General features: G+C 43.0%; 1 protein-coding gene across 1 annotated transcript in view; it reads right to left on the reverse strand.

The window, feature by feature from the left end:
• spns2 (SPNS lysolipid transporter 2, sphingosine-1-phosphate) overlaps positions 1-19,975 on the reverse strand; it is a gene marked incomplete at its 5' end in the record, with an annotated part of 49,928 nt that overhangs the window by 14,633 nt on the left and 15,320 nt on the right. Inside the window, 7 exon segments of the mRNA XM_084178954.1 lie at positions 6,763-6,920; positions 6,922-6,927; positions 12,004-12,102; positions 13,304-13,369; positions 16,859-17,048; positions 17,189-17,341; positions 18,030-18,172. Of these exon segments, the coding sequence (XP_084035080.1) occupies positions 6,763-6,920; positions 6,922-6,927; positions 12,004-12,102; positions 13,304-13,369; positions 16,859-17,048; positions 17,189-17,341; positions 18,030-18,172 (815 nt within the window).

The raw sequence follows: 19,975 nt of genomic DNA on the forward strand, positions 1-19,975 counted from the left end.
AGATTTTGCAGCTCTTTCAGAACATCAGCTATCTGAATTTGGGTGAAGGAGAAGCAGGGGGGGCATGGGCAAGTTGCAGCGGAGGGGGCAGAGCTGGTGGCCGGGGTAGGGGTAGCCAGGTGGAAAGCATGGCCTGCTTGTTGAAATTTTCGATTATCGTAGATTTATCGGTAGTGACAGTGTTTCCTAGCCTCAGTGCAGTGGGCAGCTGGGAGGAGGTGCTCTTATTCTCCATGGACTTTACAGTGTCCCAAAACCTTTTGGAGTTAGTGCTACAGGATGCACATTTCTGTTTGAAAAAGCTAGCCTTTGCTTTCCTAACTGATTGTGTATATTGGTTCCTGAATTTTTTGAATGGGGCATGCTTATTTAAGATGGAGAGGAAAGCACTTTTAAAGAACAACCTGGCATCCTCTACTGACGGAATGAGGTCAATATCCATCCAGGATACCCGGGCCAGGTCAATTAGAAAGGCCTGCTGAAGGGTTTTAGGGAGCGTTTGACAGTGATGAGGGGTGGTCGTTTGATCGCGGACCCATTACGGACGCAGGCAATGAGGCAGTGATCGCTGAGATCCTGGTTGAAGACAGCGGAGGTGTATTTAGTCACATTTATTCCACACATCTGACTTCCCCTCTACCTCATGAGCAATCAGTTAACATTCCCCAGTTTCGAGTATATTTGTCACGTCCTCTGCATCCATTTTGCTGTTACGGTGTTCAGAGTTTGTTATAACCAATTTATTAATATGATTATGATATGTTATAGGTCAGGCCCGATTGGTCACGCGCATGCGATTTATACATGTGTCACGTAAAGAGAACAAGGGTTGAGGGAATTGGGAATATTTTTCCTAAACAAATGAGGGATTTCGGTAACAGAACATTTCAGTCAGAAATGGCTGTAATTATGTTGTAGCTTCAGCAACAAGGACAGCGCGATAAACACTTTGACGTTCTGTGGTGGTTGCTGCAGCAGGGAGGAGAGAGAGACAACGGGTGCTAGTCACTCGCTGTCTTTTTTTTAACACAGCGCAGCAAGTCTGAGCCCGGCACAATCAAATCAATTGCTGGTTGGACTCCCTCTAGTCATTTGTGTGTCTTAATGATTTAAACAAACAGTGTGCTTAAATCATCAGACAAGCTCAGTGAATATAGTTGATTTGATTAAAACACATAGGATGTGTCTATATATGGAAAAATACACGTTTAAACAGAACAGACTACTCTTGGTCGACCAAGATTTTTTTTTGTCGGGGACAGCCCTAGGAATAACTCTACATCGAAGTCGTTGTTGTTTTTGACAATCCTGTTGTTGTTATCTGTGTAATGCTATTTGAAGAGTGTTACATAAGATTGCTGCTACTGCTGAAGTCTACCAGTCAGAACTGCTCTGCACTGGTACATAAATAGCCCTGCTCTATAAAGTACGCTATACATATACTGTATACGGTTATAATAATAATAATAATAATATGCCATTTAGCAGACGCTTTTATCCAAAGCGACTTACAGTCATGCGTGCATACATTTTTGTGTATGGGTGGTCCCGGGGATCGAACCCACTACCTTGGCGTTACAATAGCCCTGCTCTATAAAGTACGCTATACATATACTGTATACGGTTCATGAATGAACTCTATTTATGATCTAAATATTATATAGAGAGAGGCTAGTTGTAACCTGTAACATGACAAGAGCTCTGAGGCGTGATGGTCCATGGTGATAGTGGTGGGACAATATATTCACTGTAGGTAGAGCTACATATCCCTGGACACAAGTAGTCCTTCTGTAATGGTTGGGGTCAATTCATAGAGAAGCATTGAGGAGAGAATTGGAAATGTAATTTAGGTTTACTTCCTGAATTGACTGAATTGAAATGGAAATGACCCCAACCCTGGATGGACGTGGTCCTTACTCTATTCAAAGGTAATGCTTATTATTATTCAAATTTATCTGACTCTGTGTGATAGAAGAATAACTTACACTTGTATGATATATTACCCTCTTGATGACCTCATGATATGGAAAATGAAAATATAGATTATATTCGCATATATTATCATATTATAATATTATGTAGAGTAAATGCCAAAGTAATTTGAGACTAAACAAATTAAACTAATCTAAGGCTCCTGACTGTCCCTGTCTCCTGAAATCTTCTCTATTACTAAAGTGCATTGTGGGAACCATCAGTGGTCAGGCCCGAGGGGTGAGGAGGTACAGACTGACATCCTGCTTTAACATTGCCCCATGGCACTCTCCAACAGTAAGGAAGTTGTTTCAGAGAGGAGCTGAAGACATTATTGGAGTCAACTCGATAAAAAAAAATGTGCCCAAAATAAAATAACAAAAATAAAAGAGGAACAACATAAAGAAGGAACAGCAGCACCCGAAAAGAGTGGTTGACTCTGTGTTTGTCTTGACCTTGTATGGGTATGAGATGCAACATTTCTATGCCCTCAACGTATGTGTGTGCTTTATGTGTTTTTGTTTGAAAAGAGAGAGTAGGAGAATTTGAATGTTTGGGCGTTAAATACAGTTGAAGTCGGAAGTTGACATACACCTTAGCCAAATACATTTAAACTCAGTTTTTCACAATTCCTGACATTTAATCCTAGTAAAAATTAGGTTAGGATCACCACTTTATTTTAAGAATGTGAAATGTCAGAATAATAGTAGAGATAATTATTTATTTCAGCTTTTATTTCTTTCATCACATTCCCAGTATGTCAGAAATGTACATACACTCAAATAGTATTTGGTAGCATTGCCTTTAAATTGTTTAACTTGGGTCAAATGTTTCGGGTAGCCTTCCATAAGCTTCCCACAATAAGTTGGGTGAATTTTGGCCCATTCCTCCTGACAGAGCTGGTGTAACTGAGTCAGGTTTGTAGGCCTCCTTGCTCGCACACGCTTTTTCAGTTCTGCCCACAAATTTTCTATAGGATTGAGGTCAGGGTTATGTGATGGCCACTCCAATACCTTGACTTTGTTGTCCTTAAGCCATTTTGCCACAACTTTGGAAGTATGCTTGGGGTCATTGTCCATTTGGAAGACCCATTTGCGACCAAGCTTTAACTTCCTGACTAATGTCTTGAGATGTTGCTTCAATATATCCACATAATTTTCCTTCCTCATTATGCCATCTATTTTGTGAAGTGAACAAGTCCCTCCTGCAGCAAAGCACCCCCACAGCATGATGCTGCCACCCCCTTGCTTCACGGTTGGGATGGTGTTCTTCGGCTTGTAAGCGACCCCCTTATTCCTCCAAACATAACGATGGTCATTATGGCCAAACAGTTCTATTTTTGTTTCATCAGACCAGAGGACATTTCTCCAAAAAGTACGATCTTTGTCCGCATGTGCAGTTGCAAACTGTAGTCTGGCTTTTTTATGGCAGTTTTGGAGCAGTGGCTTCTTCCTTGCTGAGCGGCCTTTCAGGTTATGTCGATATAGGACTCGTTTTACTGTGGATATAGATACTTTTGTAACTTTTGTTTCCTCCAGCATCTTCACAAGGTCCTTTGCTGTTGTTCTGGGATTGATTTGCACTTTTCGCACCAAAGTACGTTTATCTCTAGGAGACAGAACGCGTCTCCTTCCTGAGTGGTATGACGGCTGCGTGGTCCCATGGTGTTTATACTTGCGTACTATTGTTTGTACAGATGAACGTGGTACCTTCAGGCGTTTGGAAATTCCTCCCAAGGATGAACCAGACTTGTGGAGGTCTACAATTTTTTTTCTGAGGTCTTGGCTGATTTCTTCTGAATTTCCCATGATGTCAAGCAAAGAGGCACTGAGTTTGAAGGTAGGCCTTGAAATACATCCACAGGTACACCTCCAATTGACTCAAATGATGTCAATTAGCCTATCAGAAGCTTCTAAAGCCATGACATAATTTTTTTGAATTTACCAAGCTGTTTAAAGGCAAAGTCAACTTAGTGTATGTAAACTTCTGACCCACTGGAATTGTGATACAGTGAATTATAAGTGAAATAATCTGTCTATAAACAATTTTTGGAAAAATTACTTGTGTCATGCACAAAGTAGATGTACTAACCGACTTGCCAAAACTATAGTTTGTTAACAAGACATTTGTGGAGTGGTTGAAAAACTAGTTTTAATGCTTCCAACCTAAGTGTATGTAAACTTCCGACTTCAACTGTACATGAGGGGTGGTAGCTCATGAAAGGCAAAGTAAGCAGAGTTTAATAATGTGATGGCTTGTTGGAACAGCTTGGGTCAGCTCTGCTTGGACGGACAGAGCACTTTCCTCTTTTAGCTGACAGGGAGGAGTGGAGGGCACTATAGCGACAGTGTTTCTATTGTCCAGGGGACTGTCAGGCAGGAGACCTAAGAGGCAGGTAGCCTAGCAGTTAAGAGCGTTGGGCCAGTAACCGAAAGTTCTTCGGTTCAAATCCCCGAGCCGGCAAAGTGCAAAAGATCTGCCGTTCTGTCCCTAATAACTGCTCACTGGGCGCCGATGATGTCAATTAAGGCAGCCCCCCGCACCTCTCTGATTCAGAGGGGTTGGATTAAATGTGGAAGACACATTTCAGTTGAATACGTTCAGTTGTGCAACTGACTAGGTATTCCCGCTTTCTCTGGCTCTGCATCTTGTTTGACAGGCCTGGCACAGCCTACAGGTTTAAGGTAAAGAGTTGCAGCATCCTCTCCCTCCCAGCCAATGACTGCATATATGAATGAACAAAGCCATTGATCACGTGATACCATTCATTCCTATGTGAAGACTCAATAGCGAATTGAAGTCGGTTAAGATGGCGTCTCATGGAGACATAACATGCGCAGTTTGAGCTACTCCAGGAAGTGACATTGCAGGCTAGCTCAGTTGAAGGCCGACCGGGTTATTGCAAGCTGCCATTAGCAACTAAATTATCCTAATACGGGAGTGAACATTATTTATAATAAGGGTTACATGGAGAAAATCAGACCTATCTGAAATGGAAATGGATGGCCCTCCCTTCAGCAAAATATATTTTACCTAAACTCTCCATTAACGCTTGAAAAAAAAAAGACCCTCCCCTATATCCAAAATAATAATGAAAACAAAATGAATAGCAGAGAACATGTCTACCGTTTACACTCATTTTTTGGACAGACCAGAGCCTTAGATATGCAGTTTTAGAAACTCTTCTTCGTCCTCTAAGCACTACATGGCAACCCAGGAATTGTGATAGTACACAGGGCTGCAGGCCAGAAGGTTGTGGGTTCGCGGACCACCGTGGACAAGAGAAGGGATGGAAAGATTCCCTTTATAGTAAAAGCATTGCACGAATCTTTCATCGTATTTGCAGGTCCGAGACATATGTGTTATCTCATAGTTTGATGTCTTCACTATTATTCTACAATGTAGAAAATAGTAAAAATAAAGAAAAACCCTTGAATGAGTTGGTATGTCCAAACTTTTGACTGGTACTGTATATTAGAAATATAACTTTGCTCTGTGGTTCTCCAAGCATGCACTTCATACCCTATAGCCTATTTGAAAAGCATGACCCTCCCCTATTTTCCTCCAGGTAACCATTCTGTACATTTCGATCTAGCCCTAACTTCTTCTGTGTGCGATTTAAAATTAATCGGTTCAAGGACATACATCTGGTGTATTAGAAGCAATTCTTGGTATCATGATTGTCTTCAATTTAATTTTTTATTTACACAAAGCTTGACCACAAAGATCGCCATCTTTCCATTCACTATAATGGGGGATCCTGTTTTCTGCTTACAATGCCTGCAGTACCGCGGTTGGCCTTGAACTTCCGTTGCTTCAATGAGAGAGGCTAGTCGTCCCCCCCTGCTCCCAGCTGACTCTAGCCCCTTTTGACAAAGCCTGAAACACTTTCTCTCCCCTGACCCTGATCGCTTCCCCTCTGTTTACCTCTCTGGGCGATTCCAGCGTTATGGACTTTACATTTGCACGCAGAATCACAACTTTAATGTCTTACAGAATGGACAAACAAAATATAAATGAAACTTTTGATGTGTGTGTCTACAGTACCCCTTGGGGGAGTGTATACCCCAAAAAGCGGACTTATAAATATTGACATGTTGGTGAAATAAAGCAAATAAGAAGCATTATGGATGGTACATGAAATGGACATGTAAAACCTTGATGAAAGTTAGCTTTACAGAGAAAGTTTCAAGATGATCAGATGTAAGGTGCATGTTTTACAATAACCTTTCCTAAAAAACGTTACGGATGTTACATTGCCTGTCCAAGTCACCCCCACTATCTTCACAAAGCTGTAGAACACGTGAATAAAACTGAAGAGAGTCAATTTGGTCTGTATTGTTTCCTTAACATACCATATTCATAAATAACACTGGGGAACAGCTGTGAGTGGAAGAACAAGCTCTGTGAGCCGTTTCTAAAAGCAATGAAATATGTTTGACTGAAATGCCTTTTTGAGACTTGCCATCCTACACTGTAATGGTCAAAATGCATACAATTTCCTACTTAAACGTTTCATAAAGCCTGAACTCCAACATATAGACCAGGGGTGCTCAACTACTATTTGAGAATGTCCGGTCACACACATTTCCTAGATGGCAAAGGTCCGGATGGATGTTGTCATTTATCGGTGTAGTAACAAACCCACACCTCGCAACCCATATGACCCAAACTGTTCAAACTGTTCACACCCCTCTTGTTGGCCATTTTAAAGCTAATTTCCTGCAATTCTACACATTATGCCACAGGGTGGAGAGGAAATTGTGCAGTTTTAAAGCAAGAGAGACTCACTGTTTCTCTGCTTTGTCCCTGTCGTCGAGGAAGAAGAGGGCGGTTGCCAGGAAGAACATGCCACCCAGGACGATGACGAAAGGACAGAGCATGAGGGCATAACCCAAACTGAGGAACTGCCATAGCACCGACCTAGTGTAGCTCTTCTGGAGGGCGTCCCGATATCTGGACACACACACACAGAGAGAGAGAGAGAGAGAGAGAGAGGAGAGAGAGAGAGAGAGAGAGAGTAGAGAGAGAGAGAGAGAGAGAGAGAGAGAGAGAGAGAGAGAGAGAGAGAGAGAGAGAGAGAGAGAGAGAGAGAGAGAGAGAGAGAGAGAGAGAGAGAGAGAGAGAGAGAGAGAGAGAGAACAACAGTAAAGGATTACAAATATGCTATTGTCATTATGCACACTACTGTGTCTTTCCAAGTCACCTGTAGTGATCACTAATATTACTATTCTGGCCGGTTTCCCAGATCAAGAGAAGCCCGATTCCTGTACTACAAAGCATTCTCAATGGAGAATCTCCATTAAGATACTTTTTAGTCAAGGGCTAATCTGTGTCCAGGAAACCGGCATATAATGTTTCTGCATCAAACCTAGTGCTCATTACCATTATAGTGCGTTGCATAATTATAGTGTGTGATTCATTTAGCAAGAGATTCATTCAACAAATGCCTAATTTGACTCTTATGTAAAGTTATCAAAGCAGAAAATAGCTCATCTCTGGATAGCATGCTCAGATCCTGCAACAGACGCTAAAGGCTATATGAAATGTAAATAAAAGATTTGTGCTGTTGTATCTATACAGTAGTAGTGAGTTACATGAGCTCCTCTGACTGCTTCAGGCTACAGGGCTAATCCATACATATTGTCCCCGATCCATTAGGCAAATCAATAATGTAAAGTAACACACTTAACAGATGAATATTTCAAACACAAAAAGGAGGCAATGTTACGAAACACACACACATACACACACATTTTTTGTTCATACACAACATATTTCTGTACACACACACACACACACACACTCATACACAAATGTCTATGAGGGTAGAAATTCCAAGCAGCGTATTCAGTAATTTCATACAAGGTTAGAGTAGAGTAGTGTTCTCCAGAGCTGAGTGTTGCCCTGGTCCTTCACCCAATGTGCTAAAGAAAACAACAGCTGGGGGATAGTCTTACTAAAGTGCTGACACACACACACAAACACACAGACTGTGTGTGCAGGTTGGCCAGTGTTCCTCAAAGTTCTGTGGAGAATGGCATATGGGGAACACAGAACATTCATTCGTGCCATGACAGCCCAGCGTCCCTGACTTACCTTTCTTAATTTCCCCTGAGAGGATAAATAGTTAGATTGAATTGAATTGAAAAAGGTAAAGACAGACAGGCAGGATGCTGTTGGTTATTACAGAGATTAGTGCTGCTGACAGTGCTGAGGTATTCCCTGTGACGACTGACTGACTGACAGACTCCTCCTGCTGCAGAGCCAGTTCCCTCTCTCGCTTTGACTCTCTCTCTCTGGGGACATAGGTCACCCTAAGTTGATTATTTGTTAGCATCAGGATAGTCAGTGTCTCCCTAGGGAGGGGAGAAGTGCTGACATGAGTGAGTGAGTGTGTGTGTGTTTGTGAGAGAGAGAGGAGAGCGAGAGAGAGAGAGAGAGAGAGAGAGAGAGAGACAGACAGAGAGAGAGAGAGAGACAGAGAGAGAGAGACAGAGAGAGACAGAGAGAGAGAGAGAGAGAGAGAGAGAGAGAGACAGAGAGAGAGATAGAGAGAGAGATAGAGAGAGAGAGAAAGGGAGGGAGAGAGAGAGATAAAGGGAGGGAGAGAGAGAGCGAAAGGGAGGGAGAGAGAGAGAGAAAAAGAAAGAGTATGTTCATGTGAGTGTATGACTGTATGCGTGCACAAATGTATGTGTGGGCAGTCCTTGCTAGTCTGAATCTAAAAATACATAGTGCATGTCAAATTATCCATTACAAGGCATTTCTTGCTAGATTGCAGGGAGATTGTTTCATGACATTACATCGCCACCCACTCTGCCTCTAGCCATTTACCACTCACACACACACACACACACACACACACACACACACACCCCCGCTTACACACGTACAGTTACATGTGTCTTTACACTAGTTCATTATATTCTTCCCTGAAGCTATGGTTTGTACTTGTCAGACACTTTGGCCTACGTGCTGGTACAAGGGGGACTATATACTGTGGATGAATGGCTTGTCACTCAATAAGAAGGGCCAGTACTGCAGGATACAGTGGGAGCCCAGTTCATTTTAACACACAACCTCCATCAATATACAAAGGCAATGCACTGTGGCTGCTTCGGTTCATGATCCTCTGAGCGCACGTCTCTAATGCAGGTCTAATATTTGGGCAGCACATGTACTTGTAAAAACCTAACTCTGCACCAAGTGGGTGGCTCAAGGCTGCTTTATTCTGTGGTTGCTAAGCGATGAACGGCTGACATGTTTTCCTGTGATTTCAGGTCTGCAGACTCTGTTCATTCTTGTGGTGGGGGGTGGCGGGTGTGGAGGCAGGAGGGTTGTGAGTAGGTAGAGTGCGTCATGATGAGCCCATCACACCGGCCTGCTAAACCGCCGGGCCAGTGAGAGATAGAGGAGTCACTGCATGGTGACGCATTCAGGGCATTCTGGGCCTGGTCTCCTTGGTCTGGAGGTCTGCGACATTCAGGGAGGGATGATATGTCCGGGGGAATTGTGTGAATCACAGCAACCTGGTCTCAGAGCATTTCATATTTTTCTGTACATAAATCCGAGAAACTCTAAGTGAATTATTTTGATAGGTTACGTTTCACATGGTATGTATTAGATTGTGGATGTCCATCATCCATTTTGTATGATATGTTATGAATTACAATTTGTATGAAATGTTACGAATTTACAAAACGTACAATATGTTACGCATTTTCAAAACGTATGATATGTTAGAAATTCCAATTTGTTGTGGCTAACATTAGCTAGGTGGCTAGGTGGCTAACACTAACATCAGCTAGGCTAGGGGTTAGGGTTAAAGTTAGGGGTAAGGTTAGGAGTTAGGTTAAAGGGGAAGCGTTAGCTAAAAGCTTATGAGATTTCCTCCACCCAGGTAATACATTTTGAAACAATACCCATGCCCTGATAAATAGAACCAATGAATGTTTAATATGTAGAGATTTGTAAACTAAACTTAAGGCCAAAATGTATTGTACTCCCGATGGAGAATGGTTGAATGAGGACAACCGACTTTTAGAAGGCTAATCGCTAGGTTCTGAGAAAGGAGAAAGAGAAGCGCTGATATTCTGACATATTGTGTAGCATTCTCATCTTTGTCGACGAGCAAATGCCTCATGTTGGAGCTTTTTCTTGTTGTCAGAAATGTAATGTGCCAATACAATGGTTGGTCCTCTACCTCATCCTCTCCATCCAATGTGAGAGCGTTGTGAGACAGTTCAAACCACACAGTTCCTCAGGTCAGACAGACAGAAATGCTTGAGACTAATGCAGTGTTGACACAGTGCAATGTCCATGACTACAAGAGGAAGTAGTGACTGTATTACGTAACCTAGATCAAGAAATCTTTTGTCAAGTAAAAACAACACACCATTTTGTCTCTGTCAGATCTAGGCTTTGGGATTTGAGTTTCTGAGAGTTTACTTTTATCTTTTGTTTTTCTCAATTTAAATGTGTGTCACCGCTTGGAGGTTACCCAGTCTTTTACCTTAGTAGTTTCATGTTTCATATATATATATTAATTTTTTTCTTAAATAACTTCCGTATCTGCTGTCACTGTTCTGCCTATCCCCAGTGAATCCCCAGGCCTGAGTTTGATTCTCTAATCAAAGACCAACGTTACTTTCGCTGTTGGCTCTTTCTGTACACTGAGCCTGAGGGCCTGAGGGACTGCAGTAGAACAACAATGTAAATATCTAACACTACCACAAAGTAGAACAAGCTTAAGAGCGCTGCCTTTTCTCTAAAACCATTTGCTAAAACCAAAGCATGCATTAAACATTAACAACTACTGCAGGTTTAGAGGAACAGCTTTGAGCAATACTATAACTATTTGAATAGTGTGTAAGAGTTTCAGTATGGGAGATAACTGAACTCTGTTCAACCATACTCAGGTGAAACCACCTCACTTCATGGCATGCGGTCAACTTCAGCTTTAGAAGCACATCTTTGGCTAATAGTATATTGTGTAAATTATTCAGTATGGGAGGAGATAAGGAAGTTATTCATACCCAGATAGGCTTCTCAGGGCAGTCCACCTCACCCTTTATCCCCTGCAACGCGTATTTAGGCATGTGGTCATTGAGTGTGTGGGGACACAGTGTGTGTAACCTCCCAGCTCAAGGGCTCTCTCCCAGGTCGACCACAGAGCAGAGTAGAGGGCCACTTCCATGGGGTTACTGTTTAACTTGGAAAGTGCTCCTATGATCCTTTCTCTCCGGAATGACTGGAATGCCAGTTGGCAGCTAGGGGTGAAATGTGTTTTTTTTCCCCCTTCTGGAATGGACCTGGAACGGTATAGTAATGTCATGGACGCTTGCTATACCTCTTTCATCTTGGTGAAACGTTCAGAAACTGCACCCGGAGCTAGTGTCGTCATAGCCACTGACAGGATGGTATAGGAGTGGGGGCTGAAGCTATTGTCTATGCAAGGATGCAGTGTCAGGCCAGGCATTTAGGAGACCAGAGGGACAACTTAAGAGAGCAGTGTGTGGCCTTGAGAATGTGAGTGCCAGTAAGAGCCATGTTCTCTGGTCCTGACTACTAGTCATAATGGTGTCCCCATGGGAACTGGCTTTACTGGAAAGTGGGTTGGCAGAAATTAGCAGAGGACTGGCGAAGTGAAGTCACACCTCTGTTCACTACTAGTCCCAATGGGAGGTTTGTTAAAAGCTGTTGTGGTACCAACCTCACTTAACCTTGCAATGGCATACTCAGACAAAGGCTACTAAATAGCATCAAGTGATGAGTGAATAGTGTGAATATGTGTTATGATACATATAGAGTATTGTATTTAACAACCTATTCATTCACACTATAAGACTATGGATCCCAAGTGACTCTCATACACAGTACTCACATATAAATGCATGCATGCACACACGCATGCACACACACACACACACACACATACACACACACATACACACACACACACATACACACACACACACACACACATACACACACACACACACACACACAGAGAGAGTAGAGTATTCTTACCAGGCCTATAAGGTATGGGCTTCCAGCATCCCCCAGGAGATGGGAAGTGAAGCCCTGGAAGGCAACCGCTGTGGCCCTCCTAGTCGGGATGACAACATACTGCAGAGAGATGATAAAGATCAGATGAGACTTTACTGGCTTCTTGTGCAGACATTTCTTTTGCTTCACATGTTTCATCATCACATATTAAAAAAATATCATAAAGTTCCACATTCAATCACATTAGATATAACACATCGTCACATAACAGAGAGAGATAGAGAGTGAGTTGAAACGATGGAGGAGCTGGCGACTAGGGATGTAGAAGGAAGGATCTGTCCATCATAAGAGGTTGGTGGTGTCTTAATTGGGGAGAACGGGCTCGTGGTAATGTCTGGAGCGGAATAAGTGGAATGGTATCAAATACATCAAACACCTGGTTTCCATGTGTTTGATACCATTCCATTTGCTACGTTCCAGCCATTATTATGAACAGTCCTCCCCTCAGCAGCCTCCACTGCTATCCATCCATCCGTCCGTCCGTCCACATTAAAACAATAACAACTTCAGGAGTCCTCAATTATGCAAGTTCAGTCCACCTCACAGCCAAAGACCTCCAGGCTTGTCATCTCCAGTTAGATTAGAACTCTGTGTGTGCGTGCGTGCATGTCTAACACAGTAGTACAGTAAGTGCCGTATGGGCCTCTGCTCTGCGGCTGACTTTCCTGTCTCCTCTCCTCTCCCCTCTGCAAGCTAACTCACCAGTGTGTCTAGTCTGACGGCAGATGAATGAGTTTGGCTGGTGCTTTCACTTTACAGGAAGCCCCATTTCATTTGGCTCACACACACAAGCAAGTTCCGAGCTACCCTCCTAGATCATTTCTTTGGGACTTGAGTTCAAATACTATTTGATATCTTTTGAAATACATTTAGTGTTTACTTTAGCCTCCCTGGAGTTCCAGATGGGTAGATTTGCAGTTCTGCGACTATTATATTGGTTCCAAGCTCAATTAAAAGTATTTGAACCCAGGTCTGAGACACACAAAAAAATGGCCTATCTGAAAAAGAGCTGTCCCATGCATTTTGTCTTTCCATGAGTGGTGTATGCATCAAGCGTGGTCAAGGGCATAATTATGATGACTGAGCCCCATCCGATATATACAAGCTCCCTGTCACTGTTACAGGCACTCATTTCATAACTCAAAATAAGAAACTCAAATTGCACCAGAAGAGATAACCACCCTTTGTTACAGTAGTACAGTATTAGACGTTTCCAGTGGTAAGCTACAGACGATAAGTATAGTTTTTTCTCAGTACGTACCATTAAAATGTCCGCCGTGATGGCCCAGTTCAGAAAGAGCAGCGTTTCTCCTATGAAGATACAGACCTGAAAGAAAGAAAGAAAGAAAGAAAGAAAGAAAGAAAGAAAGAAAGAAAGAAAGAAAGAAAGAAAGAAAGAAAGAAAGAAAGAAAGAAAGAAAGAAAGAAAGAAAGAAAGAGGGATATTAAATACCAATCATTAGGACTGTCTGATCTGAGTTTCACCCTGCACAGACTAGGACACAGCCCATGAGAGTGAAAGAAGTGAAAGTCAAAAGGTTTCTCTCGTCTTGCGGATGTCCGAAAACACAGGGAATTAAAATGCTTCAGTTGCTGTGGTCTGTCTGGAAACATGCTAGTATGCTGTGGTCACATTATACAGGGATGGACTGCTTCATTCTGGGCTTATTGAACTGGGGTTAAGTAAAAAATTGCACCCTTGCCTGTGAAGCCCTTTTTGTGCAACGCACGTGTTTCCTTGCAGGTAACCATGGTTAACAGAGGATTTCATGCACCACCCTCCTTTTAAAGCTTCCAGTCTGTTATTCTAACTCAATCAGCATGACAGAGTGATCTCCAACCTTGTCTTCGTCACCTGTGTTAACGAGAGAATCACTAACGAGAGAATCACTGACATGATGTCAGCTGGTCCTTTTGTGGCAGGACTGAAATGAGGTAGAAATGTTTTTTGGGGATTAAGTTCATTTTCATGGCAAAGAGGGACTTTGCAGTTAATTGCAATTCATCTGATCACTCTTCATAACATTCTGGAGTATATGCAAATTGCCATCATAAAAACTGAGGCAGCAGACTTTGTGAAAATTAATATTTGTGTCATTCTCAAAACTTCTGACCACGACTGTATATTCCTTTAGTGGACAAAATGTTCTGGTCTCACAACAACAGATCAACTCAACAAGGGTTCCCACAAATTAACAACCATCGAGTTCATATCCCTGGCTCTCACATTGTAACGATCATTTAAAATACAGATATTGAATAACATAGAGGGACTTGACATTCAGGAGAATGTGTACATAGTCTCTTGACATCTCTACTTAAAGCAAGCCCTGAGCAGCTGGCAAGGCTGTGTGGCGAAACAAATGCTTTCTAGTAATGGATCCAGAGGGATTTGGTTGCGATAGAATCCAATGTATCGCGGTTGGCAATGGAGGACTGGAGGATCTATGTCCAACTGACACACACACACACACACACACACACACACACACACACACACACACACACACACACACACACACACACACCACACACACACACACACACACACACACACACACACACACACACACACACACACACACACACACACACACACACACACACACACACACACACACACACACACACACACACACACACACACACACACACTCCCAGCAGGGTTTAGATAGACACTCTCGGTCTGGAAGTAGTGCAGACTGTTAACCTGCCATTCAGACACCGTGACTGACACACAGCCTCCTGGGAAACAGAACCTCAAACGAACTCTTCTCAGATCAGCCGGCCAGCCTGCCTGTGAGACAACAGCTGTCTGGATCTAGACTCCAAATCACACCCCAAACAGACAGCGAGACAGTCATGGCCGCTGTGCCCTGCCTCACACCACCGTGGTGTCACTATCTTCAACACCACATCTGTCAGTGCTTAGCAATGTAACTAGAGTTGTCACAGTAACAATTTGTAACAGCCACCATAAAACGAGAGGATATTTAATATGTACAGTTGTCTGGAGATATCATCCATGAATACTGCCCTGAACTCCAAGCCTGTATCATACATCTCTACTACTGTGTCTGGCTGCCCTGCTGCCAAGGTGTCCTCATATCTCCCTGAAATATGCTACCTTTCTATGGAGGCCTGCCACATAAAAATGTAGGGCAGACCTGCTCTTGACCTGTAAAAGTCAACTCCTGTTGACTTCATATGAGCCTACATAGGGCTCAGTAGATGGGCAGGATGCCCCTAGCCAGGCAGAGAGGCACACTGGTCTGTAAATGAAAGGTCTAGGCTACTCTGGGATGGCTGTCCTCAGAAAGAAGCCATCTCTTCGCCTAGTCCCAGATCTGTTTGTGCTGTCTTGCCAACTCATATGCGTAACAAATGACCATAGGAGTCGGCAAGACAGTACACACAGATCTGGTACCGGCTAGCCATCTTTGTCGAGGCCAGGGGTTTATACTGTGTCTATCAGGTCAAAAGGAAACGGGCCCACAGGCCAGGGGCCCGCAGTGCTGCGGTGGGAATGCACAGGGTGTTTGCTTGTTTAATTGCCATGTAAAGCAGGAAAGAGCGCAGCTTTTAACAATCGCTGCCCCAGACAGGAACAATGCACTGTGGCATTTTTTTTGTGACTCACAGAGAACACATTTTACGCTCTTATCAGAGACAAAAGAGTAGGAACTGACTTTCAACAACCTGAGCAATAATAATGACGAAGATGGAAAATATCCTAATTCCCATAAACATGTTGGTTTGCATAGTCTTCCAGCCAGGGCATGTGACCTTGTGTGCCGTTGGAATGTCTGGCCCTGTATTCACAAAGAGTCTCAGAGTAGGAGTGCTGATCTAGGATCAGAGGGGTATACTACAAAGCAGGATCAATGAGTTAGCCAGCTAACTTTGATAAACAACCAGAAATAACTATTGATTTTCTGGTTTATTATGAAAGCTAAACTTAGATATGTGTTTTTGGTTGTTGAATCAATTAGACCATGCCCATTTCAAGCTTATCTTTCTACAAAATAAGAAGTTATTTCAGAATATTTAGGCACTTTAGCTGGTTGATCCTACTTTGTAGTATACCCATCAGGTCTCCTCTGTCCCTATAATCGTATTAATTATCATCTAAAAGGCGAAACGGATCAAATTAAATCAAATGTATTTCTAAAGGCCTTTTTACATCAGTAGATGTCTCAAAGTGCTTATACAGAAACCCAGCCTAAAACCCCAAACATCAAGCAATGCAGATGTAGAAGCACGGCGGCTAGGAAAAACTCCCTAGATCAGAACTTCTACTCTGAGACGCTTTATGAATACAGGCCCAGGCAGTAATGGTATGATACATGTTTGAAGCAAAGATCGTAACGGTATGATACATGTTTGAAGCAAAGATCGTAACGGTATGATACATGTTTGAAGCGAAGATCGTAACGGTATGATACATGTTTGAAGCGAAGATCGTAACGGTATGATACATGTTTGAAGCGAAGATCGTAACGGTATGATACATGTTTGAAGCGAAGATCGTAACGGTATGATACATGTTTGAAGCGAAGATCGTAACGGTATGATACATGTTTGAAGCGAAGATCGTAACGGTATGATACATGTTTGAAGCGAAGATCGTAATGGTATGATACATGTTTGAAGCGAAGATCGTAACGGTATGATACATGTTTGAAGCGAAGATCGTAACGGTATGATACATGTTTGAAGCGAAGATCGTAATGGTATGATACATGTTTGAAGCTAAGATCGTAACGGTATGATACATGTTTGTGAGTAAAGACAGCTTTGTAACTAGACCACTCACATAAGCTCCTATGATGCTCTTCTTGGCCACGACGAAGATGAGGCAGACAAAGATGGCTGAGCCCAGCATGCTGACGGCACACACCAGGGGGTCCGCCCGCTCGGTCTTCTGACGACACAGGCGGGTGGTGGCTGCTCCGATCACAACCCCCAACAGCCCCGTAACACATGTGATCGCACCAAAGATCAGACTGCACAGAGACCAGGGGGAGAGGTGAGAGAGAAGCAAAGACATTTCATATCACTAGAGTGAAATGTTAGTGGACAGCAAGAGGTTATAAATGACTCAGATCAGGTTAATAAAACGGAGAACTCAAGAGTAAACTCTGACCTGTCCTTGCTGCTGCAGATGTCTTTAGTGCAGGCCTCTGCTGTCTTCTGTACCACCTGAGCCCTGAACAGGTAGAGAGGGATCCACATGCCAAATGCCCCCGTGGCGAACGACACCGCAGCAGACGCCAGGGAGGAGAACACATAGCTCCGGCTAGAAGGGAGGAACACACACAACACCATTAATTATTTATTTATCTGCAGTATGCAATCTCAGTCAGATGCTGAAGGACAAAAGGAAAGCCTAAACAAATATTTTCTATCTAATATAGCGGTATACAATCTCTCTCTCTCTCCCTCTCTCCCTCTCTCTCTCTCCCTCTCTCCCTCTCTCTCTCTCTCTCCCTCTCTCTCCCTCTCCCTCTCATGCCAACCCAAATAGAAAAGTAAAGGTACATCAGATTAATGGAAGTTAACTGAGGTATCTTACTTTTTGGCCAGGGCCTTCATGTTCAGGTTAGTGACCGCACAGCACCACATCTAATGTAGATTAGATGACATGCTCATTTAGCGTGACACTGACTTCACAGACTTTGTAGACATTCTATTATGGCTCTATCGCTCTCTCTCTCCCTCACTCTCTCTCTCTCTCTTGCGCTGTCTCCCTCGCTTTGTCTCTCTCTCTCTCTTTCTCTCTCTCTCTCGTTCTCTCTCTCTCTCTCTCTTTCTCTCTCTCTTGCGCTGTCTCCCTCGCTTTGTCTCTCTCTCTCTCTCTCGCTCTCTCTCTTTCTCTCTCTCTTGCGCTGTCTCCCTCACTTTGTCTCTCTCTCTCTCTCTCATGCCAACCCAAATAGATAAGTAAAGGTACATCAGATTAATGGAAGTTAACTGAGGTATCTTACTTCTTGGCCAGGGCCTTCATGTCACAGAGCCAGGAGGTGCGATGTTTGATGCGTCCTCCTAGCTGGTCAGCATGGCCTCTCTTGGGCTCAGGCACGAAGAACAGGATCAGGGTCCCTGCTGTCATCCCCAGCACTGGAGACACCTATAGACAGAACACAGCAGCTTATGAGGACAGGTATCCCATACTGAAACCTACAGAGACAACACAGTGGCTTATGAAAAGATACGGCACATTTTACATTACAGACATTTTACTGTGTCACTGTAACAGTACTGTTATGAGGTTGCCCAATGGACAATTGGGCTAAAGTTACTGTGCCTGCAAGAATACCAGATAAATATAAAGGCAAAGATACAGGATAGCTCTGTACGGAAATCTGGGAGGGATGTCTGGTACCTACTTTGCAATGTCAAAATAACAAGTCCTTTTATAAGTGCATGTTGAGTGACTGCAGAGCGGTCCCATTGTGTCTTGCGATATGCTTGGTGTCATGTACAAGCCCTCTAGGTCTGATAGTGTTCTGTGTGTGTTTAGGGAAGGGAGTCTTTTTTCTCTCTGAGAGATGTTCTTTGTGTGATATGTGCCGTTACTAGTCTCTCTGGCAATCCTCTACTATCTCCTTCATCATCTTTTATAAGTCTCACTGCAGAGAGAGAGAGAGAGAGAGAGAGAGAGAGAGAGAGAGAAAGAAAGAAAGAAAGAAAGAAAGAAAGAAAGAAAGAAAGAAAGAAAGAAAGAAAGAAAGAAAGAAAGAAAGAAAGAAAGAAAGAAAGAAAGAAAGAAAGAAAGAAAGAAAGAAAGAAAGAAAGAAAGAAAGAAAGAAAGAAAGAAAGAAAGAAAGAAAGAAAGAAAAGAGAGAGAGAGAAAGTGGTTAGATTGACGAATAGAGAGAAAGAAGGAGAGAGAGAGACAGAGAGAGAGAGAAATAGAGGGAGAGAGATTGTGTGTGTTTGTGGGAGTTGTTTGTCATTAGGTTTTGTTGCCCACAGGAAAGAGGTGAGAATACACACAAAACCAATTCTGTCTGCCAGATTAAATTCACCACAGTATTTTTTTTACGGGATCCGTATTCATAACCAGCCGGCTGATGCAGTATGTGTGTGTGTTCGTGTCTGCCTGTGTGCATGTCTGCGTGCCTGAGCTTGAGTGCATGAGCACGTTTTTGTAGGATTTTTCCATGTTCTCCAAATATATAATATCTGCAGCAGTCTTACCTCATAATTCAGTTTAGAGGACTGTATCACTGCCTACTGAGGCGTTCGCAGTAATAAAAGCTGTTTCCTCTGCTCTGTCACACGAGAGTATTCCATCTAATGCTGTGATACATCCTCAGTGCCACAGCCAGTCCTGTAGCGCCTCAGTGGAAAGCATTAAGCCGTAAAGTACAAAACCACAGACAGACAGAATCTCAAATAACAGGTTGTTTTTCACAAGTCCACTTGCCCATTCGTGTCTTCTTATTACGTGATCATTCATCGAGATGAAAGCGGGACCTTGTAAGTCACTCTGGCCTCCGACTCTGACGCTATGCCAGTGGAATACCTCGCTGTAATCAGGAGGTCAAGGGTTAGGTTGCAGGTCCTAGTAGGTCTTTCCTGCCCAGTGTGGGAGGGTTAGAGGGTTAGAGATCTTCCTCCCTCCTTTCATCCATTTTTCCTGCCTAGAGTGTGAGGGTTTAGATGGTTAGGCCCAGTGTATGAGGGTTAGGGTTAGCTGTCCAGCAACACAGCTATCTCTTACTCACCACTACTCCTAAATCCTCTCTATCCATCCATCCATCCCTCCTTCCATCCATTTTGAGGGTTAGAGGGTAACTATTCAGAAACTCTATCTCACTACACTACTGTCCTTACCTTCACTATACATCACGTTTTGAGAATGACACAAATATTAATTTTCACAAAGTCTGCTGCCTCAGTTTTTATGATGGCAATTTGCATATAC

This window comes from Coregonus lavaretus, assembly GCF_964263955.1.
Source record: "Coregonus lavaretus genome assembly, chromosome: 15".
Taxonomy (NCBI): Eukaryota; Metazoa; Chordata; class Actinopteri; order Salmoniformes; family Salmonidae; genus Coregonus; species Coregonus lavaretus.